The following is a 27778-nucleotide window of genomic DNA, read 5'->3' on the forward strand; positions in this document are numbered from 1 at the left end:
TTGCACACTATTGACAAGTTATGTACCGAAAACTCGATCACCGAAAAAAGATTTTGATTACCGAAATCAGTGTTGCCGAACCCGGATGTAAACAAGACGCAGTCTGGAGTGTTGTCAGCATGTCTGTGATGTGGACGTAACCAAATATACACGCAGACAGCGATCTACAAAATGTACAAATATTAAGAGGACAGTGGCAGCTTTTAAGAAGAGAAAGTTCAAGTGGAGCAGCGTGAAGCAAGTATGACGTCATGCTAGCTGTAACTCACCTCTTTGGTCAGCGACATAGAGGGACAGAAGTGAGGAGTCTCTAAACACGACTACATTTTATAAGAACACCAGAGGAGTATTAGATTTGTTGCTAGTAGTTTTTAATTTAAAAAGTCATTAAATGTCTCAAGGCTGACACTTGAAAAATTCTCAAGTAAATTGTACAATAATTTTTTCATGATTGGAAATTTGGAAAAACTATATAAAAATATATCGTAATAGTAATTAATAATAACGCATTTGTTTTTAAATGTATGTATACATTTTGTTTTTTAGCCTTTTTATCCAATCCAATCGACTTTATTTATATAGCACATTTTAGAAAACAATTAAAGTTTCACACAGTGCTGCATGGGGGATAAAACACACATTCAGAAGCAGAATAAAACTAAGGAGAGTCAATTGTAAAAAACACTAGTGAAATTTCTATTTTAAGAAAATCATACAATCATAGCATTTTCATTCATTTTTTTTTCATTTATTTATTTAGTTCAGGCAATGACTTAAAAAGTACAAAGTTGACGACACATAATAATATAAAATAATATAGTGCAAAAGGTAATGTATAGTATGTAATGCATGATTGTCCAGTTTTGCCTGAAAGGGAGTGGGAAGAAGATAATGTATTTAATCCCACCCCCAGTTCTCCATTCAGTGATTATTCACATGAGTTTCACTCTTACTTTGTTCAAGGATTATAATACAAATGTTGTATCATAGTGGCATTACCACAGGTAACAATAATTATTACACTGTAACAATAATTTGTATCAACAATGTAGGAATAATGAATATACCAACAATGGTAATAGACAACATAGCAATAATGGTAAGGAAACATTGAGCACATGTTAACACTTTGAGACAGAGTACAGCAGCAGGTCAAATTAAAGACCCTCATCTCTATATTTGAACCAGACCCCATGTTTGTATAATAGTTTAAATTGATTAATAGTTTGGCATTGCTTGTGTTGTAAGTCCAGTTTGTTCCATAGTTTTACTCCACATACAGACACACAAAAACGTTTACGAGTGGTTTGAGCTCTCGGTAATAAGAAATATCCAAAGCCTCTCAAGTTATGAGCCTGTATTATATTTAACAAGGTCATCAAATTTGAGCAACTTTGATTGCATAAACAGATTATGAGTATGTTCTAAATAACCAACGTTGTGAATGATCCGCACTGCTCTTTTGTGTAATATGATCAGAGGATGAATTGTGTTGTGGTAAGTATTCCCCCATACTTCAACACAGTATGTAAGGTATGGGAGTACCAAGGTGCAGTATAGAGTACGGACTGCATTTTCATCGAGGTATAGTTTTGCTTTGTTTATAATTGAGAGGCTTTTGGAGATTTTAGTTTTAATGTGTCTGACATGAGGTTTCCTTGATAGTTTACTATCAATTATTACTCCCAAAAATGTATTCTCATTTACGATTTCAATTTGGGTACCATCAATACTTATTTTCTGTTCAGACGTTATGTTGCGATTTCCAAACATCACTATCTTAGTTTTATTTATATTCAAAGATAATTTATTTATGTCCATCCATTTTTTTTACTATGTTTTAGTTCTGTGTTTACTGTATTTATGAGCTCATTATAGTCATCACTACTGTAGAATATATTTGTGTTGTCTGCAAATAGTATAAATTTCAGTACTTTGGACATTTTATTAATATATACATTAAACAGTTTTGGCCCCAACACGGACCCTTGGGGGACACCACAAGCAATGCCAAGAGTATCAGATAAAAATTGACCCATTTTAACAAACTGTACCCTCCCTGTTAAATAACTTTTTAACCAGTCACCAGCCAGCCCCCTAATTCCATATCTTCCCATTTTATCTAGTAGAATTGAATGATTAATGGTATCAAAAGCTCTCTTTAGATCAATAAAAATACCAACTGCATATCTTGTATGCTCCAGTGCATTAGTAATTTCCTCAATAGCTTCAGTTATCGCCATTGAGGTTGTTCGTTTGGACCTAAAGCCATACTGACCGTCATTGATTATATGATGCTTCTCAAGAAAATATTCAAGTCGAGAGTTAAATAGCTTCTCTAAGATTTTTGAGAACTGAGGCAAAAGAGAGATTGGTCTGTAATTGGTGAACGCGTGTTTGCTGTCACTTTTGAAGAGCGGAGTTACCTTAGCGATTTTCCTTTGACTTGGAAAGCAGCCAGTCTGGAATGATAGGTTACATATATAAGTCGAGGGTTTTACAATATTCAGTATAACTTTTTGAACCAATATCATGTTGATATCATGGCAGTCAGTGGAGCACTTACTTTTACACTTCCGCACAATGTTTGTCACTTCCTGCTCATTTGTAGCTGAGAGGAAGAATGACGAAGAACTCTGTTCAATAGTTGATTTTGTAACTCCATTGTCTGGGATATCAACAGCCAATTTAGGACCAACATTTACAAAAAAACTATTGAACGTATTCACTACATTACTCATATTATAATCTTCACCGTTTTCATCAATAAAGTAGTCAGGATATGTCAACTTTGAATATCCTTGTTTGATTAGACTATTCAAAAAATCCAACGTTCCTTTTATATTGTTTTTGTTTTTATATAGTTTTTTTTAATAATATAACTGTTTGCTTGTTCTTATAATACCAGTTCATTTATTTTTGTACTTCTTGTATCGTTGTTCGACTTCTTTTGTTTTTATTTTGATAAAACGTTTGTAGAGATTGTTTTTCTTTTTACAGGCATTAATTATCCCTTTTGTGATCCAAGGGCTATTTTTATTTTTTCCTTTTATAAAATATTCTTTCACTGGGCAATGTTTATTATGCAGGGAAGTAAAGATGTCTAAAAAATTACAATAAGCACTGTCCACATTTGGTTCTCTGTATACTGAAGTCCAATCCTGAACTGCTAAACTAATGTTTAGGGCACAGATTGTTTCCTCAGTTGTTATTCGTTTAGAGATGTTTGCCATTGTGTCTTTGGTTTTCTTAAGATGACAGTCATATAAAGTAAAGACAGGTAAATGGTCAGTGATATCACATATAAATAGGCCACTGGTGACTTGATTTCCCATAATGTTAGTAAAAATGTTGTCAATGATTGTGGCACTATGTGTTGTTATTCTGCTTGGTTTGGTTATGGTTGGATACAGAGACAAGTTGTACATTGTGTCAATGAAGTCATCAACATGTTTTTGCTTGGTTGAATTTAACAAATCAATGTTAAAATCACCACAGATAAATATGTTTTTTTGGTTCACAGAGGAAAATAGTTTACCCATCCACTCATTGAAAGTTTCTATGCTTGAACCAGGTGCCCGATATACACAACTCATGAAGATATTTGTCTTTTTGTCATTTACGATTTCCACTGTTAAACATTCAAATAATTAATCGACTGCTATGGTCATGTTTGTTAAAACTTTAAATGTAACAGATTTATGAATATACAATGTGACCCCTCCTCCTATTTTATTTATTCTGTTTATGTATCTTAATTCATAGTCATTCAGACTAAAACCAATACCTTTATCATTATTGAACCAGGTTTCAGTAATTGCAATAATGGTAAATGGATGACTAAATTCTTTCAAGTAATCCTTTATAGCCTCAAAGTTAGTGTACATGCTTCGACTATTGAAATGTATTATTGATAGACTATCTTCTGATTTTACACTGTTTTCATATTGTTCACGGGTAAAATAATTATAGTTTTTTAACAATCGCAGAGAAAAAATTATTATCAGGGTCTATCTCCATATCAGTCTCTGTTGTGGCGTGCTCTTGATACTCACACATGTCCAGTTCTTTTTGTTGATGTTGTAAGATCTTCTGTAACATGTCCATATCAATACTTGGTGTGGTCTGTGTTTTTGGTGTGGGTAGCATTGAGAGGATGTAAAAGTCACAAAGCTACATTGATACCAAGTACTGCATCAATGTCAATACTTATCAAGATCTTCTATTTTCCTCATCACCAAGACTTTTGCTTCCTCCGGCGTCCCATTTAGTTTGATGAAGATCTTACAGTTCGTTACCCAGGTTTGTTGAATCTTGCTTTGCCTTTTAAGTTGTCGTGCGATCCTTGCGATGTCAGCCTTTTTCTTGGTCAAGTGTTCATTTATGAAAACATCTGTACCTTTGAGTTTGCGTCCTTGCTTTAATAATGTGATTTTCTTTTTTCTGTTTGTGAATCTCATGATGACAGCTGGTGGTCTCTGGTTCCTCATGGGCAGTGGGTGACAAGCCTCGATGTGCTCCAGGTCCATCTCTATTCCCCTGCTCTGGAGATAGGAAGCCACCTGCTGCTCCACCGACTGTGTCTCCTGCTCGTTGGGCTCTCCGCTGCTCGCGACCACCGCACGCGCGCAGGAGCGCGGCTTGATTTTGATGCCGGTGATGACCGCATCATTCATGCGGGAGTATTGCTCCAGCTCATCCACTTGCTGCTCCAGGTCCACAATGCGCCGGCCTTTTTCCACATTTTGGAGGCGTAGCTGTTTGACCTCCTCCAGCAGACCCAAAAGCTGCTCCTGTTGAGTTCTGACTGCAGTCACATCGCTGCACAGGGAGTGGAGTGTGACCTTCATCTCTTCGAACTCCTCGGATGTCGGGCTTCTCCTTGGTGCAGGCATACGATGGTCTATCTGCCGACGCATACAGCAACAGAAGAAAAAATCCCACCTCCGTATATCAGGCTGCTAATGCTAGCCGGCTTCGGTGTGCTAGCCCGCACCACCGATCGACACAAGCTGCAAAGTGTCACGGCACAGTGACACAGCGAAGCCAAAAAAGCACAAAAAAGTACAAAAAAGTCCAAAAAGATGTGCTGGCTTTGAACAAGGCGATTGCCAAACTCGACAGCCCCACGTCAAAAACAGCCAGCCAGACGAGCGCTAACTCTAAACAGGAAGTGACGTGTGAAACAGGAAACCATGTGACGTGAAACAGGAAACCATGCAGCAGATTATGCAAATTGTTTTAAGACGTCATGGTGACCACACCCATAACCACGCCCCCAACGCCACAGGTATCTTGGCAGTCTCGAGGAAACCCTGAGTAGCATTGAGACAGTTCTCTGTTGAGATTGTCTGAAATTCTAAGGAGATGTGCCTCAATAAACAAACAAATGTGAAGAATAATTTAGTCACGCGCCATCACTTCATTTCTTTCTGAATATGCAGTGACCTATGCACACACCCACAAATCGACACGCACATGCGGGTGCACACATAAACACATTCACTTCTGCTAAATCACACTGCCAGTCAAGCCTTTACCCTGCAAAAGTGTTCTGCATAGTGAGGATACATTGACATTTAAGCTGTGCTCCTCCCAGCTTCACACATCTGGAAAGGATTACACACCATTATTTATTTTTTCTTTACCATGAATCAGTTCTATTTATAGTCTATTTTTTTGGTTTTGTTGTACTAATTACATCTTGCTTAAGAATAACACTAACATGTACAGTATAACGTTGTAATTTACCAAAGGTCCAAAATGATCAAGCCATACTTTACAAGTTGGAACAAAGAACTTCACATCCATCTATCCATTTTCTACCGCGTGTCCCTTTTGGGGTAACGGGTGTTGCTGGAGCCTATCTCAGCTGCATTCGGGCGGAAGGCGGGGTACACCCTGGACAAGTCGCCACCTCATCACAGGGCCAACACAGATAGACAGACAACATTCACACTCACATTCACACACTAGGGCCAATTTAGTGTTGCCAATCAACCTATCCCCAGGTGCATACTTTTGGCGGTGGGAGGAAGCCGGAGTACCCAGAGGGAACCCACGCAGTCACGGGGAGAACATGCAAACTCCACACTGAAAGATCCTGAGCCTGGGATTGAACTAAGGACTACTCAGGACCTTCGTATTGTGAGGCACATGCACTAACCCCTGTACCACCGTGCTGCTCCAAAGGACTTCACAATTAACATTTATAGGAAGTATGTATGTTTATGTAATAAAATGAAAGCTACACAAAAAGATTTCCATATACAAACTAGTTGAGTAGAAGGTTAACAGATGATCCTTAGAGGATTTCTTGTGTGAGTGATCCCCCATCCTCTCCTCTGTCAATCTCTAGAGATTCAGGTTGCTCATAAGCCCTTGAGAGGCAGGACCTGATCTAGTATGCTTTACTAGTGCATAAAACGCTTTAAGTACTATCATCTGACATCCTGACACTAATGTCCTCACAGCTCTTTAATCTGAGAGAATGCTTCTTGTTTGCCAGCAAAGCATCAAGTAATGTACAACTCCAACTCTGGATTTTCAAAACCTGTACACAAGTTAACTTTAACCTTTCTTTCTCAAACAGACTTTTACAACCACTAAATATCTACAAAAATAGGATATTTTAACACGATGAAAAAGGAAATTTTAATGCAAATATAGTCGTTTAGATTTTAGTTTGCGATGAGAATTACATTTAAGAAGACATAAAAGGGTTAAATAATGTTTTTTTTCTACACTTAAAAGACTTCCTTTTGGTCTACAGAACATGTAATGGTGGTTCTATGGTCAAAATTAAGATTATGTTTTACAAACCATTTTCTAGCTGTTTTCTGATCCGCCGTTTTGTGAGCGGTCTTATTTACTTGGCTTCACTTTGCGCCATCTTTGTTGTAGTTTTTAGCGCTTCCATAGCAAGTCTACTGACAGATTAAGTTTCAAATATACGCTAGTTTGTATTAGAAATTTACAAGCCAGTCTGTCCCACAACAAGGGGATAGCAAAAAAGAAATAACTTACTGACTACAGCGCGGACTACAATAGCACCTCAGAGGAAATTTATACTATTAATGGATAATCCGCTAAAATCTCCAGTGTGAAAAACGCCAAAGGAAAGAGCAAATACGAAACAGCTCCTTTAGAGGAATTTTGAAGGAAGGCAAGATTGTTTTATAAATATCGCCAAAGTGCCTCAATGGTTTGATTTCAAATTGTTGGGACTTATGCAGATCCCAAATATACAACAGCAGGTACCAATAGGTAAGAAAAGGCTCCTTTAAAGAAAAACTGAATTTTTGGGGGAATTTTGCCCATTGTTCAGAATTCTTCTGAGAGACGAGAAGACATTAGTTTTTTTGCATTTAAACAATGCAAAAAAGCAATGCAGCGAATAGGAGCAATAAATTCTAGCTCAAAATCACTTTAAAAATGCATTGGGGGCGGTATAGCTCGGTTGGTAGAGTGGCCGTGCCAGCAACTTGAGGGTTCAAGGTTTGATCCCTGCTTCCCTCATCCAAGCCACTGCCTTTGTGTCCTTGGGCAAGACACTTTACAAACCTGCTCCCAGTGCCACCCACACTTGTTTAAATGTAACTTAGATATTGGGTTTCACTATGTAAAAGCGCTTTGAGTCACTAGAGAAAAGCGCTATGTAAATATAATTAACTTCACTTCACATTCAAAAACCGTCAACAATAATTCATTTACGTTCCGTAACCTGTATAATAACCAATATTATTGTAAGAAGGAACACTGAGGAACTCTTTTCTTTTAGCGAAGTAAACCATTGGCATGCTTCTATATTAGCTATAAAAGCTAGCTACGGAAAGAGATAAGCTAGCTTCTACAACACAACACATTTGATTTTGTAATGCACAACATTGAGACACCAATATATACTGACTGAAAAGCATGAACAATCATAAAACAGTAGTTGTAGGGCATTAGCCCACATTTCATGTTTTGTTTGTACCAGCTAGCCAGACCATGCTGTAGTTTTAATAACACGCATGACGTGCTACGTGTATCATAACAGCGATATTAAAGTGTGACTCACTCAATGGACAGTTGTGCGTTTAGTCCAGCTGACCGGGGACATTTTTCCCGGTTTATTTGGATAAGCACTCCATTTATGTCGAAATAGCATACATTTATAGTGTCAAAGTCACTTTCACCTCACTCTCTCAGCTTCCGTCTGCTCCAATGTCTAACCCTTCTTCGTGCCTGCTTCTAGAAGCAGCAGTTCATCCTCAGTATATTCAGCTTCAAAAATATAATGTTGTGAATCCTTATTTGTCCAACGATAATCGTCTTCGTTGTCTGTTATTACGCCTGCCATGATTAGAACACACACGCGCGTTGTTACCAGAAATATTAACACATATTTGTTGCCAGAAGTCAGACATGAGCTGCTGTGGAATCAGAAATCAATGCACTGAATGAATCAGTCCTGGCATTGATTAAAATGATCAAAATACAGTAAATATTGAACATATTACATATTGTTATGAATGTGTCTGTTACTACATTATATATATATACTTGCAGTGTGTATATAAAACACTGATGTAAGGCTGAAACGATGCGTCGACGTAGTCGACGTCATCGGTTATGTAAATACGTCGACGCCGTTTTTGTGCGTCGACGCGTCGCATAATTACGTCACACTACCGTCATGGCGGAGCGCAAAGCAGACTGTGCGAGCGAGGGGAAAAACGCACGCCAAAAGTCGTCAAAAGTGTGGGAGTATTTCAATACACAGCCTAATAATGTTGTTGTATGCACATTGTGTCGAGCGGAAATGGCCTATCATAGCAGCACAACGGCTATGAACGAACATTTGAAAAGAAAACCATCAACCATCAACTAGTCAATCGTCCGTGTTAGCATACGTTGTCATCATTACACAAAAACATGAATGTGTCATTTGTATCTGCTAGGGGTGTAACGGTATGTGTTTTGTATTGAACCGTTTCGGTACGGGGCTTTCGGTTCGGTACGGGGGTGTACCTAACGAGTTTCTAAGCTAAAGCTAACTTTAGCTGCTAAAGTATTAACAAGTTGCTTTGCTCCTCTGCCTCTGTCTCAGCACGCAGCATTGTCCCACCCACACAACCATCTGATTGGTACACACGCAGCATTGTCCCACCCACACAACCATCTGATTGGTACACACGAAGCATTATCAGCCAATCAGCAGTGCGTATTCATAGCGCATGTAGTCAGCGCTTCAGCGTCTAGCAGATAGGTGTTTAGCAGTGAAGTGAATTATATTTTTATAGCGCTTTTCTCTAGTGACTCAAAGCGCTTTACATAGTGAAACCCAATATCTAAGTTACATTTAAACCAGTGTGGGTGGCACCGGGAGCAGGTGGGTAAAGTGTCTTGCCCAAGGACACAACGGCAGGGACTAGGATGGCGGAAGCGGGGATCGAACCTGCAACCCTCAAGTTGCTGGCACGGCCGCTCTACCAACCGAGCTATACCGCCCCCGTAGCAGGTGAGCATCAGGCAGCGGACTCTCCCCAAATGATAATAAACACCTCCCAGTCAACTACTAGTAACATCACTATGAGCCCGTTGACCTTCTAGAAACTTAAACTGCAGCTCAGCTCACTCGCAGTCCTGGTTTGAGGTGAAGGCTAATTACCTCTCAGTTCCAGCCACATCGACCCCTTCTGAGCGCCTATTTTCAGCTGCTGGGAATATTGTAAACATGAAAAGAACCAGAGCATGTAGACATGCTAACCTTTCTTCATTACAACTGTTAGACACTCACTGGAATGAGTAGAATTGGTTATTGTGTACTGTGTTGGACTGGATGTTTATTTTGCACATTTTAAAAGCAATACTTAATGTTTACAGTGCTCCAGAATATTTAGATTGGCACTTTTTTGTATTGGATGTTTATCTTTATTTTTGCACATTTTAGCAAATAAGCAATACTTTCACTTTTGTTGAAATGTTTACACTGTTGTTACAGAATATTTCGTTTTGCACTTTTTTGTATTGGATGTTTATCTTTATTTTTGCACATTTTAAAGCAAAATAAGCAATACTTTAACTTTTGAAATGCTTATACTATTGCAGAATATTAAAATTTGCACTGGATGTTTACTTTTATATTTGCACATTAAAAAGCAAATAAGCTACTTTTAATTTTGTTAAATGTTAAAAGTTTTAAATGTTTACATTGTTACAGAATATTTTGTCATGTTGTTGTCAATGTTGACTGAGTGGCCATACCTTTTTTTTTTGTAAATAAAAGCCATGCCTTTTGAAAAAACTGGCCTACTTTTATTTTTTCATCTTCATTTTAAATACAATAAAATAAAAAATAATCGGTAAAAGGAAAAATAATATATAGATGAATCGAAAAAATAATCTATAGATTAACCGATTAATCGGAAAAAAAATATCTATAGATTAATCGATAGAAAAATAATCGTTAGCTGCAGCCTTACACTGATGGAGGGTTTTGAAGTTGTTTTAGAGGGCTTTCAAGGCTCCTATTGTGACTGCCATTAGCCGCATCTTTCAAGCGTTTTTATATCATCTTTAAGATAAAAAATTTAAAAAAGTGCAGTCCCCCTCTAACATTTGGTCTTCCTTTATAGCCCCTATCGTGTTGTATATTGCGTAACTGTAGCCACGTGTACATGGACAACATTTATTTAATCTGATCATCATTTGGATTAGAATGTTCCTGTGTACTTAAAAAATGATCTGATTATGACGTGTAATTTCATGCATCACATCTTAAATCGAAATACTTAACTTTGACATGTGCAGAACCTAACAAAAAAATGAAAAGGTGCGTTATTATTTGTGTTATGGCGCCATGTTTTGGACTAGTTCGCTTACTGCAGGTGCTGAAGAAACATTAGACTTCCACTTTTAACAAACATGGCATCTTTCCTAGTAAGTCACTCAATGGTTAAGCATTAGAAGTCCCTCCAAGACGGACGGCAAAGTTGCTGGATATTGGCAGGAAGTGGAACACGCTGTCGTATATGCCGATTCACAGCATCCCAAACATGCTCAATGAGTGACATGTCCGGTGTGTATGCTGGCCATGTAAGACCTGGGATGTTTTCAGCTTCCAGGAATTGTGAACAGATCCTATCAACATGGGGCCATGCATTGTCTCGCTGCAACATGAGGTGATGGTCTTGGGTGAATGGCACAAGAATCAAAAATCCATTAATAGAATGCAATTGCGTTCGTTGTCCATACCATAATCCCACCCCCACCATGGGCCACTCGATTCACAACGTTGACATCAGCAAATCCTCTATCCTCAGGTACGTGTTTCACCTTAAGAGGGTATTTTAAACTTTACGTGCGGCGATGATAAAAACGTTTGTCGCTGCAATACCAACAAGTTACCTTGGTTTTATCCAAAGTTCTTTTTTGTAGCTAAATTGGCCGCCTCTCATCGTGATCACAGACTGTCTAACAAGTGCGCGCATCTTCCGGGTTAAGCCTTAACCTGGAAGTGATTGATCATCATTCATATTTGATAACGCGATCATTTATTTTTATTAATTACATGGGTTAATGAATTAAGGTTATTTTATCATTATATTGTTTTAAATAGTCTTTTGTAAATGGTACATTTTTGGTCTGCATTTTGTTTATTGTTTTCACCCTCTTTTTTGGGCTCTTGGGAGTGTTTAGATATCATTTTCCTTCCTTTTGTAATTGAGCTACTGTGTCCAACACTTTCCCCTGTGGATCATTAAAGTGTGTCTAAGTCTAAGTCCTTCAAGTTTTAAGGGTTAAATATTTAATAACTTTATCTTTAGTCGAAGTGAATGCCACACAACTCACTATAAGGTGATCGAACCATGCAACCCACCCAGCCAATCAGCAAGGGAAGTCTAAAAAGAAAACCTTGAATGAAAAGTGTATAGAGTGGATACTTATACATCATTATCATGCATAATAATGTCATCTTTAGAAAATCACCTCATTAGGGCGGAAGTTCCAATTCCAGCATGTACACCTTAAAGGTATCATGGTTTCTAGTTTTTGTAACACAGTGGAAAGTGTGCATAAGCTTGAATTTCTAAATCTATAGCGCTGAAAGAAGGAAAAGCAAAAGGAAACGCTTCCTAAAAAAAGAGCGGTGGGGGAGCAGAGGGGGCAGAATACATGTCAAGCCACCGACAAGCTTTTTAAGTATAAACTCATGCAGTCAGTTGCACATAATAAACCCTCCCCACCAACGCCATCACTTCATTAAAGGATTTAAAGGACTCCAAGGACATCACAGGACTTCAAGAACGTCACAGGACTTTAAAGGCCCTCTCCATCTGAGAGGAGGATGTACGCCGGCAGTTCTTGAAGCTGAATACGCGGAAGGCCCCCGGGCCGGATGGTGTTTCCCCCTCCACTCTCAGACACTGCGCGGATCAGCTGGCTCCTGTTTTCACTGACATTTTTAACACCACTCCGGAGCTATGCCGCTTGCCATCCTGCTTTAAGACCTCCACCATTGTCCCTGTCCCCAAGAAAGCAAGGATCACAGGACTTAATGACTACAGGCCGGTTGCGCTGACGTCTGTGGTCATGAAGTCCTTTGAGCGCTTGGTCCTGCCCCACCTCAAGGGCATCACCGCCCCCCTCCTGGACCCACTGCAGTTCGCCTACAGAGCCAACAGGTCTGTGGATGATGCAGCGAACCTGGCCCTCCACTTCATCCTGGAGTATCTGGACTCCCCAGGAACCTGAGCTAGGGTCCTGTTTGTGGACTTCAGCTCTGCCTTCAACACCATCCTCCCTGGACTGCTACGAGACAAGCTCTACCAGCTCAGTGTGCCCGACTCCCTCTGCAGTTGGATCAATGACTTCCTGACAGACCGAAGACAGCACGTGCGGCTGGGGAAGATTGTCTCGGACAGTCAAACTACGAACACTGGTACTCCTCAGGGCTGTGTACTTTCCCCCTGGCTCTTTTCCCTGTATACAAACTGCTGCACCTCCAGTCACCAGTCCGTAAAGCTGCTCAAGTTTGCGGATGACACTACCCTCACGGGCTCATCTCGGATGGCGATGAGACCGCATACAGGAGAGAGGTGGACCGGCTGGCGTCCTGGTGCAGCCTCAACAACCTGGAGCTGAACGCCCACAAAACAGTGGAGATGATCATGGACTTCAGGAAAGTCACAGCCCCACTATCCCCCCTCACCCTGATTGACTCTCCCACCCCCGTCTACATTGTGGACTCCTTCCGTTTCTTGGGCACCACCATCACCCAGGACCTCAAGTGGGAGCCGACCATCAGCTCCCTCATCAAGAAGGCCCAGCAGAGGATGTACTTCCTGCGGCAGCTGAGGAAACTTAAGGTGCCGACCGAGATGCTGGTGCAGTTTTACTCAGCCATCATCGAGTCCATCCTCACCTCCTCCATCACCGTGTGGATCTCCCGGCGCCACAGTCCAGGATAAGCATCGACTGCAGCGCATCGAACGTGCTGCTGAGAAGGTGATTGGCTGCAAGCTCCCATCCCTCCAGGACCTGTTCTCCTCCAGGACCAGGAGGCGTGTGGGTCGGATCACAGCTGACTCTTCTCACCCTGGACACAAACTATTCTCCCCTCTTCCCTCAGGCAGGAGACTACGGTCCATCCAGACCCACACCTCCCACCACCTGAACAGTTTTTTCCCCTCGGCCATCAGGCACATGAACAATAACAAGATCTGATAGCTCATTTACAGCTCTTTTTATTACCAAATCTGTGTTATATGTGTTTTATGTTGCACGATTGCACCAAGAAAAAATTCCTAGTTTGTGAACCCGTTCTCAAACAATGGCAATAAAAACTATTCTGATTCTGATTCTGATCAAGTAGGACAAATTATTTCTATTGAAAAGAAAAATGGGGACTTGCATTCTAGGACAAGAACATCACAAAAGATCTGTGTCTGCAATACTCATGTGCATGTCACAAAAGCCACATTTTCTGGGATGCTTTAAAATCAACATCAATTTAGAACATACAAATAGTACACAATTGTAGAACTCTAAACAATTCATAATCACAAGGAAATATTATGAAAGGGTAACGTCCATCTACTTGACCTGAAATAGTTATTTGAACACAAAAGAGAGGGAGAAAGCAAACCTTGTTATTTATTATCTAAATATACAAGTGACTTGTTGTGGGTGTCATATGCAGCATAATGTCCAACTGTGAATGTCTTTAATGTGACCAGAATGGCGACTTGTCACCTAACAAGAAACATTCTCAACACAAATTTCAAACACACTTCCATAAATCTTAAGACACTTGTATGCACAAATCCCTTACTGTCCAAACTATTCAATTAAACTGTTTTTTAACTCATTTAAATTAATTTAGGTTGGTAAACCTGTCGACTCGTAAAGCACACTTGCACTACATGCCAAGATTTGAAGGGCAACTTAGCAAGCCAGAAGCTTTATTGTCCTTCAAAAAATTAAAACCCAGGGTGTCCATCATTACATTATCAGCTCACTACCAAAAAGGGAGCATTGTGATGGAAGAGCATTAAAGGTGACACAGGAGAAAATGTACCTCAGAACTATTGGCTGTGCCTCCCTGGAATGTGTGGCATTCAGAAGGTAGCCGACATTCCACCTAAGATAAAGTCCAACCAGAGTAAAATCAAACACCCCCACAAGCCTTTTACCCTGCACAATCAAATGTTCATTCCAACCCACCCGTTATCGAACTACCCCATATTATGAAGATGCTGCAGGGCATTATTTTTTATCTATCCATCCATCCATTTTCTATTGCTTGTCTATTTACACCAACATCATACGGACTTTTCGGTAATAATGTAGATAGATTTTTAACAAGTGCAATTAGTAACTAACAGAAGACAGATTCACACAAATACAGATATGTGAGCTCATTAATCTCTTGAGAGAAGCTTCTAAATAATACAAGTCTACTTTGGTTATGTTGAATCTTTCTTTATCAATTATGGTGACCAGCTGTGAGCATACTGACTCGATCAACATGGCGGAAATGTCCACGACAACAGACAATCAGAGTGGACATTTTCCCGCTCTAATTCCAGTTGTAAGGTACCGCAGAAGCAAATGACCAAGCTTGGCGCTAAACATGCTGCTGAGGGCAACGAAGTAAATGTCAGCCGTTATTGGAATTATCCTTCAAACATGAGGCTCTTGTTGAAAAAAACGGTAACTCAACATCCTTTATGTGGTGGTTAGGAATATAACGACATGAACATTTCATATCACGGTTCTCGTATCCAAAATTATCACGTTTACCACTATTATCACGGTATTGTTGAATGTGCTCAAAAAGTACTTTTACACATGCTGAAACCTTTGACCATGTTTTCTTTTTTAAATAAATAAAATAAGTAGACACGTTGATAGAAAACACACTATTTTGCATGTTTTGTATTTTTTATGTTTCACTGATCGTGTTTTAATCTTAGTATTTTATAAGTTTTGAGGGCTATGTTTGTATTGTTTTAAATATTGATTTGTAGTGTAACACTTTAACATTTTTATGAAAAGTGTGTAAAACCTATCCATCTATCTAAACAAAATCTACTATGATTTTTTATAATTTCTGGCGGACGCTGTAGCATTCTACTGTTTAGCTGTCCTTGAACGCACTGTAAAAACACCTCTGTCTCGTATTCTTCTGAGTATAGAACAATCACTTATGTAGGTTCAATGTGCACTATTGAATAGCTAAATTGCTCAGACAAAAATCTGCAAGTGTAGATTGGGGTATGCTGTTTCTTAATGGGGAAAAAAATCAATTTCTATTGTTTTCATGTTAACATTTAAGCTAGCAAGGTGGCACCAGCCAGTCCGTGAGTTTATCAAAGTGCAATCACGTTTTTTTCATAAATTTAATTTAAAACGGCAATACTTGCCGCCGTTTTTTTTTTACCACGGTTAGCGTTAAATATTTAGTAGTGGTGTTTAGGGTTGCCAAAATGATGTACAACTACGGGTGTAAGGGTACACAAAAATTTTGGTTTGGTATGTACCTCGGTTTAGAGGTCACGGTTCGGTTCATTTTCGGTACAGTAAGAAAACAACAAAATACTAGTTTTTGGGTTATTTATTTACCAAATTTGCAAAATCTTCCACCAAAAATATTTTTCTTACTGGAATATTTGATGTGAAGTAATCGGAACCTTGGATAGGTCAATAATTCATTATAACATTGATTTTGATTCAATATTATGTTTTGAGCAATGACAGTTTGAAAGAAAAAAACTTGTTCGGTACACCTCCGGACCGAACCGAAGCCCCCGTACCGAAACGGTTCAATTCAAATACACGTACCGTTACACCCCTACGTACAACACATTAAGTTTATGTACAAGATATGTACAAAGGAGAAAATGTGTTTTATCATTTAAAAAAGTACTACCAAGTTGATCATACAGAAAGTGCAAGTCTGCACAACTTTCTACTGCTACCTGATTACGTAGCATTAGCAGTTGCTAATTGGCCATTAGACCAAAATTTGAAATTGAAACTAGCGAAACTGAAATCATAATAAAGATAATGCATATTTTGCCAGCAGCAATGATGTTCACAGCGTATGTAGAATTATAATTTGAAACTGATAATGTTTACATTAAAAAAAAAAAAAGGTTGAGTTTTACTTTTCTGCATCACTGCCCACAGACTCATGACTGTAAACTTCTAATTGTATTATTTGGTATATTTTATTTGTTTTGCTGTTGAGTAAACATTAAAAATATTCTTATTTCTATGTTCTTTAATTTGTTTTGATTGTGGCAGACCGCCATGGCAAAATTAAATCTGCCACTCCTTAAAAATCAGTTGGGGTTTTTTACATGTCTGTACATAGTCTACTATTTACACACTATTGGCCACAATTAGTTTGAAAAGCATCTCAAATTGTATACAAATATTCCTCTATGCTTTATTTTGGAAAAACGTGGATCTGAATCACATGTCAGCATAAGCACTACAGCTGGTGGCGCACCTGACTGACCCTGGAACGCTTTTGACACTCGGCAAAAGCAAGGAGAGAAAGTTCAAGAGAAAAGTATTTAAGTTATTTAGTTAATTTCTTGTTCAAGTCACAGTCAGAGTTTGCAAAAGAGCACTAACCCTTGACTACATCGAACAGCTGTATCCCCATGAGTAGTCATGTCTACATGGACGAATCAGCTGCATCACGTAGGTGGGGAATTTTTTCTGACACTGAAAGATGGAACATCAATCAAGCAAGCAATTTCCCCACTGAAAAACTCTGTTTACAAAGTTAAAAATGTGAGTCAGAAGCACTACAAACAGCAGTCAAAGCAGTATTAGAGAATAAAGAAGCAACATTACATACTCCAAGGTAGTCATCTTCTCTGATGTTCTGTCCATAATACAAGTTGTGCAAAATCCTCAAAACGAACTCAATCCTTTTGTGTCAACGTGCAAGCAGCCACTGATAGAACCATCATTCAGTGGGCACCATCTCACTTTAAGATACAGGGCAATGAAGAAGCTCATGAGCTGCGAGGGAGGAAAAGGGAGGAAAACAGCTTCAAGAAGAACAAAACGTTACCTACGAAGAAGCAAAAATCAGACAATGGTTGCAGGAGCATCCAAACTACCACAAGCAGGGAGGTCTCTACCTCCTCTCCAGACCAGACCAAGTAACCATCTTTGGCCTTAGGACTGGACACTCAAGGCTAAGATAAAATTAATCCATCCATTTTCTACTGCTTGTCCCTTTTGAGGTCGCGGGGGGTGCTGGAGCCTATCTCAGCTGCATTCGGGCGGAAGGCGGATTACACCCTGGACTAGTCGCCACCTCATCACAGGGCCAACACAGATAGACTGACAACATTTACACTCACATTCACACACTAGGGCCAATTTAGTAATGCCAATCAACCTATCCCCAGGTGCATGTCTTTGGAGGTGGGAGGAAGCCGGAGTACCCGGAGGGAACCCACGCAGTCACGGGGAGAACATGCAAACTCCACACAGAAAGATCCCGAGCCCGGGATTGAACTCAGGACTACTCAGGACTTTCGTATTGTGAGGCACATGCACTAACCCCTGTTCCACCATGCTGCCGCTAAGATAACACATGTTTACAAAATTCCATATTGGAGTCTCTGTAATGTGCCCCTGAAGTACTGCCCCCATGATGGTGGAACATAATTGGGAATTGTCCATAGGTATGAGTGTTAGGGTGGTACGGTATACAGTACTGCTTTATATTTTGGAATGTAAGGCGCACTTAAAAGCCTTAACTTTCTCAAAAATCGACAGTGTGCCTTATAACCCAGTGCACCCAATGAACGGATTCATTTTGGTTGTGCTTACCGACCTGAAAGCAATTTTATTTGGTACATGGTGTAATGATAAATGTGACCAGGAGACACACAATAAAGATACATGTGGACTGCAGGTTGACCCCTGTTGTGCAATAAATGACGCTATCAAGTACAGTTTTGCAAGCAAGACCAAAACGTTGATGTTTCATTGAGGATATAGAACATTACACACGGCGCTCAAAAATCTGTCAAAATATTTTAGTACGACTTTGATAAGCTATGAAGTTGCACCACTTGATGGATTGTCGGCGCATTACCGCTACCGTAATCAAACGTACTGTGCTTCAACATACGGGTATTATTAAGGTGTGTGTATAAGGACCCTAAAAAGGCACCTTTTAGGAGACATATTAAGTGGCATTTTGTGTCGACCTATCATGCAAAACAAACTGTTCTTACCTATCAGCTCCTGCTTTTGTGTGTTTGGGATCTCCATAAATCTCAAGAATTTGTGTGCGTCCGCCATTGTAGTCCGTGTTGTAGTCATTTTTTCCTTTTTCTCTATCCTATGGTTGAGATTCTCCACTGTTGCAATTTCTAATACAAAGAAGCGTACAGTTCTAACTTATATGTGTTAGTAGACTCACTATGGAAGCGCTAAAAACTACCAGTACAACAAAAGTGATGAGGAGAGGACGCTATCTAAGTGGAGCCACGTAAATAAGACCGCCCACAAAACGGCACATACTGAAGAGAGGGTCAGAAAGCGACTTGAAGATGGTCTGTAAAACATAATCTATGTAACATTTTGACCAAAAAAAATCACCATTACACATTACATAGACCACAAGGAAGTCGTTTTAATGTAGAAAAAAATTATATAAAATATATGACCCCTTTTAATGGCCCTTATAATCCGGTGCGCCTTTTTTACGAATATAGACCTGAATAGATCTGCTCATCGGCGGTGCGCATTATAACCCGGTGCGCCCTATTGTTAGAAAAATATGGTTATATAGGGAAAACGTTTGTTAATATGAAAAAATAATAAAACAGATTTGTTTTTAAAATAAATGTTTTCATTTGTTTAGGCTATTTGAAGAAAATATATGCATCATTGCTGATTAAATTAATCATGACGTTAGATATATGATGTCGTATTGGCCACGTCGCCACCACGCCCCTAGTTCAACCCCCATCGCCACAAGTATACTGGCAATCTGGGGAGAACCCTGTTTGGCTCTAAACCTTTTTAAATTTCTGATATCTGCGCAGCTGAACAGAAGCTATTGAATGATTTGCCCCAGAAGCTAGTTCGTCGGGGAACTTGCTCTGCTGTCATTTCTGTTTTGTCCGTCGCATCTTTGTGGTTCAAAGTTAAGTTGTGGCTCTATTATTATAGTTTTTAACGTTTCTATTTGTTTTGGCTTTGACAATCTTGCTATAGCTGAAGTTTTTGTGTTGTAATTACTTATATTGTCTTGTGGCATCATTTGGTATGACCTTTTTTTGACCACCGTAAGTTTACGCAATTTTTGTTTTGAAGAAGCCATAGGCAGGCAGACAGACTTAACGTTTAACGTCCTTTTCACAAAACTGCTAAACTTCATATAAAGTCTGCCGTTCTTATATCCAATGTTTTCTTTTTTCTAGTATCAATAAAATCAATGTATTGCGGCTTGCCTTTTAAATAAATTTTTGATTTCAATCAATCAATCAATCAATCAATGTTTATTTATATAGCCCTAAATCACAAGTGTCTCAAAGGGCTGTACAAGCCACAACGACACCCTCGGTACAGAGCCCACATACGGGCAAGGAAAACTCACCCCAGTGGGACGTCAATGTGAATGACTATGAGAAACCTTGGAGAGGATCGCATATGTGGGTAACCCCCCCCTCTAGGGGAGACCGAAACCAATGGATGTCGAGTGGGTCTGACATAATATTGTGAAAGTCCAACACATCAGCGAAAGTCCAGTCCATGGTGGGGCCAGCACGAAACCATCCCGAGCGGAGACGGGTCAGCAGCGTAGAGATGTCCCCATCCGATGAACAGGCTAGCGGTCCACCCCGGAGCAGAGTAGAAAAGAAAAGAAAAGAAACGGCAGATCAACTGGTCTAAAAAGGGAGTCTATTTAAAGGCTAGAGTATACAAATGAGTTTTAAGATGAGACTTAAATGCTTCTACTGAGGTAGCATCTCTAACTTTTACCGGGAGGGCATTCCATAGTATTGGAGCCCGAATAGAAAACGCTCTATAGCCCGCAGACTTTTTTTGGGCTCTGGGAATCACTAATAAGCCGGAGTTCTTTGAACGCAGATTTCTTGCCGGGACATATGGTACAATACAATCGGCAAGATAGGCAGGAGCTTGACCGTGTAGTATTTTATACGTAAGTAGTAAAACCTTAAAGTCGCATCTTAGGTGCACAGGAAGCCAGTGCAAGTGAGCCAGTATAGGCGTAATATGATCAAACTTTTTTGTTTTTGTCAAAAGTCTAGCAGCCGCATTTTGTACCATCTTCTTTTAATGCTAGACATAGGGAGACCCAAAAATAAAACGTTACAGTAATCGAGACGAGATGTAACGAACGCATGGATAATGATCTCAGCATCGTTTGTGGACAAAATGGAACGAATTTTAGCGATATTACGGAGATGAAAGAAGGCCGTTTTAGTAACACTCTTAATGTGCGACTCAAACGAGAGAGTTGGGTCGAAGATAATACCTAGATTCTTTACCGAGTCGCCTTGTTTAATTGTTTGGTTGTCAAATGTTAAGGTGGTATTATTAAATAGATGTCGGTGTTGAGCAGGACCGATAATCAGCATTTCCGTTTTCTTAGCGTTGAGTTGCAAAAAGTTAGCGGACATCCATTGTTTAATTTCATTAAGACACGCCTCCAGCTGACTACAATCCGGCGTGTTGGTCAGCTTTAGGGGCATGTAGAGTTGGGTGTCATCCGCATAACAGTGAAAGCTAACACAGTATTTGCGTATGATGTCACCTAGCGGCAGCATGTAAATACTAAAGAGTGCAGGGCCAAGAACCGAACCCTGGGGAACTCCGCACGTTACCTTAACATAGTCCGAGGTCACATTGTTATGGGAGACACACTGCATCCTGTCAGTAAGATAAGAGTTAAACCAAGACAAGGCTAAGTCTGACATCCCAATACGCGTTTTGATACGCTCTAATAGAATATTATGATCAACAGTATCGAAAGCGGCGCTAAGATCAAGAAGCAGCAACATAGATGACGCATCAGAATCCATCGTTAGCAATAGATCATTAGTCATTTTTGCGAGGGCTGTCTCCGTAGAGTGATTTGCCCTGAAACCGGATTGAAAAGGTTCACAGAGATTGTTAGACGCTAAGTGTTCATTTAGCTGCTGTGCGACAATTTTTTCGAGGATTTTCGAGATAAACGGAAGGTGGGACACCGGCCGGTAGTTCACCATGAGGTCAGGATCGAGGTTAGGTCTTTTGAGTAGAGGATGAATAACCGTTTTTCGAATGCTAGGGGAACAGTACCAGAGGAAAGTGATAAGTTTATAATATTTAACACCGATGGACCTAATAAAACAAAAAGCTCCTTGATAAGTTTCCCAGGAATTGGGTCAAGTGAACATGTTGTTTGTTTTGTCCCATTTACACATTTTAACAATTCCTCCAATGTTATTTCATCAAAGAGGGAGAAACTATTTTGGAGGGCAGTGTCCGTCGTATATACAGTCGTATCTGTGTTAATAGAACCCAGTTGTAGCTGAGATGCATTGTCTTTAATCTCTTTTCTAATGACTTCAATTTCCTTATTAAAGAAATTCATAAAGTCATCTGCTGAGTGGGTGGAGCTACTGGGAGGAGTCCCTTGTTGGGTTAGCAATGCTACTGTACTAAACAAAAATTTAGGATCATTTTTGTTGAGGTGGATGAGATTTGAGTAATATTTAGCTTTAGCTGAGGTAAGCATGCGTTTATAAGCTATTAAACTATCACTCCATGCTTGATGGAAAACCTCAAGTTTAGTCACACGCCATTTGCGTTCCAGCTTTCTACATGATCATTTCTGGGCTTTAGTTTCTTCTGTAGACCATGGGGTACGCCTTTTAGGGGCCCTTTTTAGCTTTAGCGGTGCTACACTATCAATGGTGTCGCGCAGGGCGTCGTTAAAGTTGTTAGTGAGGTTATCAATAGAGCCCACATAATTTGGGAATGGTGCCATTACCGAAGGCAGTAGGTCAGTAAGAGTCATCGTTGTGGCAGCATTAATGTTGCGGCTGCTATTGTAGTTATTATTATTATTATTAGTTTGTTGACAATGAGTCAGAACTTCGAATTTTATAAGGTAATGATCGGACATTACTTTAGTGTACGGGAGTATCGTAACTTTGGAGGTGGTGACACCCCTGACAAGCACTAGATCTATCGTATTACCGTTGCGATGCGTGGGTTCATTTATTATTTGTGTAAGACCACAGCTATCAATTATAGTCTGGAGCGCCACGCATGGAGGGTCCGATGGGGTATTCATATGGATGTTAAAGTCTCCCATTATGATTATATTGTCGGCGTGCGTCACTAGATCAGCAACGAACTCTGAAAATTCATTGATAAAGTCCGAATAGGGCCCTGGGGGCGGTAGATGACAGCTAGGTGCAGAGGCAGCGGTGTGACAAACCTCACAGTAAGCACCTTAAACGAGTTATATTTATTATTTAGGTCCGAGGTAAGGCTAAAGTTTTTGTTGTATATTAGTGCAACACCCCCACCCCTTGTAATGGGACGGGCAATATGTGTTCCCGTATAGCCAGGAGGAGACGCCTCACCCAGCGCAAAAAATTTGTCTGGTTTGAGCCAGGTCTCGGCTAGACCAACGACATCAAGATTGTTGTCTCTAATGACTTCATTAACTAATAACGTTTTGGAAGACAATGACCTTATGTTTAAAAAGCCCATATTATAGGTAGCGGGCTGTTTTGAGGAGTTTTTGTTGAAAGTATCCGTAGTAGCAATATTAATAATGTTACGTTTATTATGCGTAGTGCACTTTAAATAATTTCGACCATATCTAGGAATTGATATGACAGGAATTTTTAGATTGTTTGCCACCTCAGTAAAATGCATGTCCACCTCTGACGCAGAAAAAACATTATGTGAGTTGTATATTATTCTAAGAGAATTGCTATGTGTGCAGGGATTATCCAGCCTGGCGCTGACTAGTTCTAGTTTAACAGACTCCTTATTAGCGCTTCTTTGTGGATTAGCATTTAGCTTTTTCGTTAGCCCCGCTACCAACAACGCCTTTAGCTTTGTTGTTAGCCCCGCCCGACATCCCCGCTTCTGCTTCCGAGCGCACCGCTTACGTCTCTTTCGTTGACGGTCTCCGCTGGTAGTGGACGCCGCTGCTTCAAAGGCCACTGCTGGATGTAGCTCGCGAAGAATTCCCAAGCTAGCGAGTAGGTCCACCGTACACGCATCTTTCAGCCCAAAATGGCCCGATCTCTCCACATCCAGAATCGTAAGTCGGTCGTAAGTGATCACGGAGTGAACACGCTGTGAGCCAGCCATGAAATTGACTGAATTGACAGGTATTTTTGCCAAATCGGTCTACACTTCCAGGAGCGCTCGCAAGAAGCTGCCGCCGTGAAGCGCCGCCATCTTGTCCATCTTGTCCATCTTGATTTATACCTATCTTCCAGAAGGCCAACTTGTCAAGCACAGATCAATGTACTTGAAATATAGGAATATAAATCAATCGCTTGATACATCAAATGGTGGCCCCTGAATTGTAATCGAATTTTTAGGTGCCCAAAGATTTCCACCTTTAGTTGTACCTGCTGTGCAGAAACTATGGTGGTCAACGATCAATTTTTATTAAACAATTGATCAAAACAACTAAATAGAATGTTTTTTAATAAATTCATCTGTGCCCACTGTAACAATAAAGGACAGCAAAATAAGAGCGTCCAGAGACAACCAAAACTGTGTGCGAGCTAACGCCCAGATGCATGAACCTATATGAACGCTTTGCCATTGTTTACCACGATGATCCAACATTTTAACAACATGTGTAAGTCAGAAAATAGGAAAACCATAATTTATCATTTAGTGACAATAGCTGTCCGGCATCCTATTGAGTTCCTCCCTACTTCAAGCATTTACAGAGAGATGAGTAAAGCCCAGAGTTAAAGTTAAAGGTGTAATTTCCAGCCTCTCCTCAGGAATGCTCCCACACTCTATACAGGTGATTTTTCTTCCTGCATTCCTCTGTGGGAGTACACCTGCAGGGCTCCCTCTCTTTAAACACTGATAAAGTTTTGTCTCATGGTGGCAACACTGCTGAAATCCCTGTAATATGAGCCACAGCCCAGTGGAGTGAAACAGGGGATATATTGCCCTGACTGCTTCTCATTGAGTCAAGGATATCCTTCGATCATGGATGACGATACGTTCTACATAATGATCTAATTGACAACCAGGCACAATGGAAGACTTGTGACGCTCTGGTTAAAAAACTTCCCTCCTTTAATTAGAGACCGGGATAATCTGCTGATTCATGCACAAACCTAATGACAAACCACAAGATGTAATCAGGATATTCCTAAAGTCTGCAGTTTTCAAACATTTTTGAACAAGAAAGTTTAATTGTTGCTAACCATCTATGCTCATCAACAATTTGCCAAGTCTGCTGATGTATCAAACACTCGTAGGAAGATACAAACAGTACTGATGCTGAGCCGTTTTCCCAGGGCCTGAGAATTTAGCTTTATAGTTCAAGCGCTGACTAATGGACGCACAGTACACTCGAAACTAACCTGAAACTGTTACATAACCCTGTTAATGATTTCCCTGGAGACATTGCAAGCTTTATCTAATGTGCTGGCACTTTGACGGAGGGTCTTGGGTGGGGACCAGGATGCCAAGACACATGTACAAATGCTCATTTTCAAATGTATGTGATTACTGAGGCAGTATGGAACGTCCACATTTGGTTGAGTTGAAAAAAATAAACACAACTCACAAGAGACAGAGGAAGAAAACAAGCAGCTGAAGTTAGCATCGAGACAGATGCAGAGACAGCAGACCATGGGCGATCGGTCATACAGCACGCAAAGAGCCCCGGAAATATGCACAGCTGCCCATAAGAGTATTATGGCTCTAAGAAATAATGCAGCAATCAGCTCACATAAACAGTAATTGACAGAACAAAGAACAGCAACATCCCGCTCTGTCAACTGGAGACAAAAATAACACTCTATTGTGGCCGAGAGAGGAAGGAAAACACAAGTTGGGTTAATCTCACACATCCCATGCATTTTGGGAGCTGAACCAATGCTCTTAAGATGCTGCCCTCTTGGCCTTGTGTGTGACCTGCATGCCTTCACCCAGTGTTTGACAAACAAGAACAGGGGAGCTGTCAGTGTTGCTTTAAGTCAAGGCTCTGAGGCCATTGAGTCATGATGGAGTGAACATCTTCCCCCAAAAACGAGTTGAAAAAAATTATTATATATATATATATATATATATACATATATATATATATATATATATATATATATACATATATATATATATATATACATATATATATATATATATATATATATATATATACATATATATATACATATATATATATATATATATATATATATATATATATATATATACGTATATATATATATATATATATATATATATATATATATATATATATATATATATATATATATATGTATATATATATGTATATATATATATATATATATATATATATATATATATATATATATGTATATATATATATATATATATATATATATATATATAGTTATTTCACTTTATTTTAATCTCTCCTGTCCAGCTGCTCAGGCAAATCATATTATTGATGTAGATGCCAATATATGCTGCACAGATTTACTTTACAAAAAGAAAGTTTGGGATACTTCTCTTAGGTAAATGTTTGTCAATATTTTGGTGTTTGAAGTGTATATATATATATATACACTACCGTTCAAAAGTTTGGGGTCACATTGAAATGTCCTTATTTTTGAAGGAAAAGCACTGTACTTTTCAATGAAGATAACTTTAAACTAGTCTTAACTTTAAAGAAATACACTCTATACATTGCTAATGTGGTAAATGACTATTCTAGCTGCAAATGTCTTGTTTTTGGTGCAATATCTACATAGGTGTATAGAGGCCCATTTCCAGAAACTATCACTCCAGTGTTCTAATGGTACAATGTGTTTGCTCATTGGCTCAGAAGGCTAATTGATGATTAGAAAACCCTTGTGCAATCATGTTCACACATCTGAAAACAGTTTAGCTCGCTACAGAAGCTACAAAACTGACCTTCCTTTGAGCAGATTGAGTTTCTGGAGCATCACATTTGTGGGGTCAATTAAACGCTCAAAATGGCCAGAAAAAGAGAACTTTCATCTGAAACTCGACAGTCTATTCTTGTTCTTAGAAATGAAGGCTATTCCACAAAATTGTTTGGGTGACCCCAAAATTTTGAACGGTAGTGTATATATATATATATATATATATATATATATATATATATATATATATATATATATATATATATATATATATATATATATAGATAGATATAGATAGATGTATATAGATAAATATCCTAGTCCCCAGCCAAATTATTTAACCCAAAAGAGTGGGGACCCCCGATCCAGTAGCACATACAATGGTATTGCTGAGTTGTGGCTGTCTTACCTTGACGCACAGTCTTTAAGATTATGGGTCCTTGGCTGCATGTAATCACAGTTAAAATGTCATAGAGGGGTAATCCGGACACAGGCAGTCCCTCGACCTCCAGTATAAGCTCCCCCTGGCTGAGTTTACCGTCCTGGTAAAGGACGGCATTGTCTCGTATGTGTCCTATATAAGCGAACTGTCCATGTTCAGCTCCACCGAGAAGCTCCACGTTCAACTCACCGCACGCGTCCCGCACAATTACGCACTTGTTCACTTTAAGGATCCAGTGGTTCTTCTTTTGGATGACTTTTGACATCGTGACTCGGGTCCAAGTTGAATCCTTTGGAGCGGCTGAGCGAGCTAGGAGTGAGGTGATACATAGCACAAAGGTTGTCCCGACACATGGAAAACTTGACAATGTTTGCTTGTCATTCCAAATTGGAGCATTTTTACGCGTGTCCTAAGCCAAGGCATGCTGCTATTATTGCACGGAATTAAAGCCATTTGTCAGTTCCTCTGTTGTTGTTGTTGTTGTTGTTTCCGCTTCTTGAACAACGAACACGCTCTGATTCCTCGTAGCGACATCAATTCGTTCCCTGATTGTCTGCGCTCATCCTAACTCCTTTACTTTTACTCTTATTCCTTCTGTTTCGCTGTCTTTATAAAGCTTAAATAGCTGTTTTACCTATCCGTGCAAGCTGGTTGAGCTTGCCCCGGCGGCGCCTTTAAGCAGGTAAGACAACTTTACTCC

The 27778-nt window shown here is 39.6% G+C and overlaps 1 protein-coding gene across 15 annotated transcripts in view; it reads right to left on the reverse strand.

Annotated features, from left to right (window-relative positions):
• LOC133653860 (membrane-associated guanylate kinase, WW and PDZ domain-containing protein 1-like) overlaps nucleotides 1-27778 on the reverse strand; it is a 220789-nt gene extending 193011 nt beyond the window's left edge. For 9 of the 15 annotated variants that reach the window (XM_062053624.1, XM_062053626.1, XM_062053625.1 and 6 more), the window contains exon 1: nucleotides 27046-27773. In XM_062053624.1, the coding sequence (XP_061909608.1) occupies nucleotides 27046-27343 (298 nt within the window). In that variant the 5' untranslated portion in view covers nucleotides 27344-27773. Of the gene's footprint in view, nucleotides 1-27045 lie in introns of all 15 variants that reach the window. The other 6 variants (XM_062053633.1, XM_062053632.1, XM_062053631.1 and 3 more) reach the window with 2 other exon arrangements.

This window comes from Entelurus aequoreus, linkage group LG07, assembly GCF_033978785.1.
Source record: "Entelurus aequoreus isolate RoL-2023_Sb linkage group LG07, RoL_Eaeq_v1.1, whole genome shotgun sequence".
NCBI classification, from domain to species: domain Eukaryota; kingdom Metazoa; phylum Chordata; class Actinopteri; order Syngnathiformes; family Syngnathidae; genus Entelurus; species Entelurus aequoreus.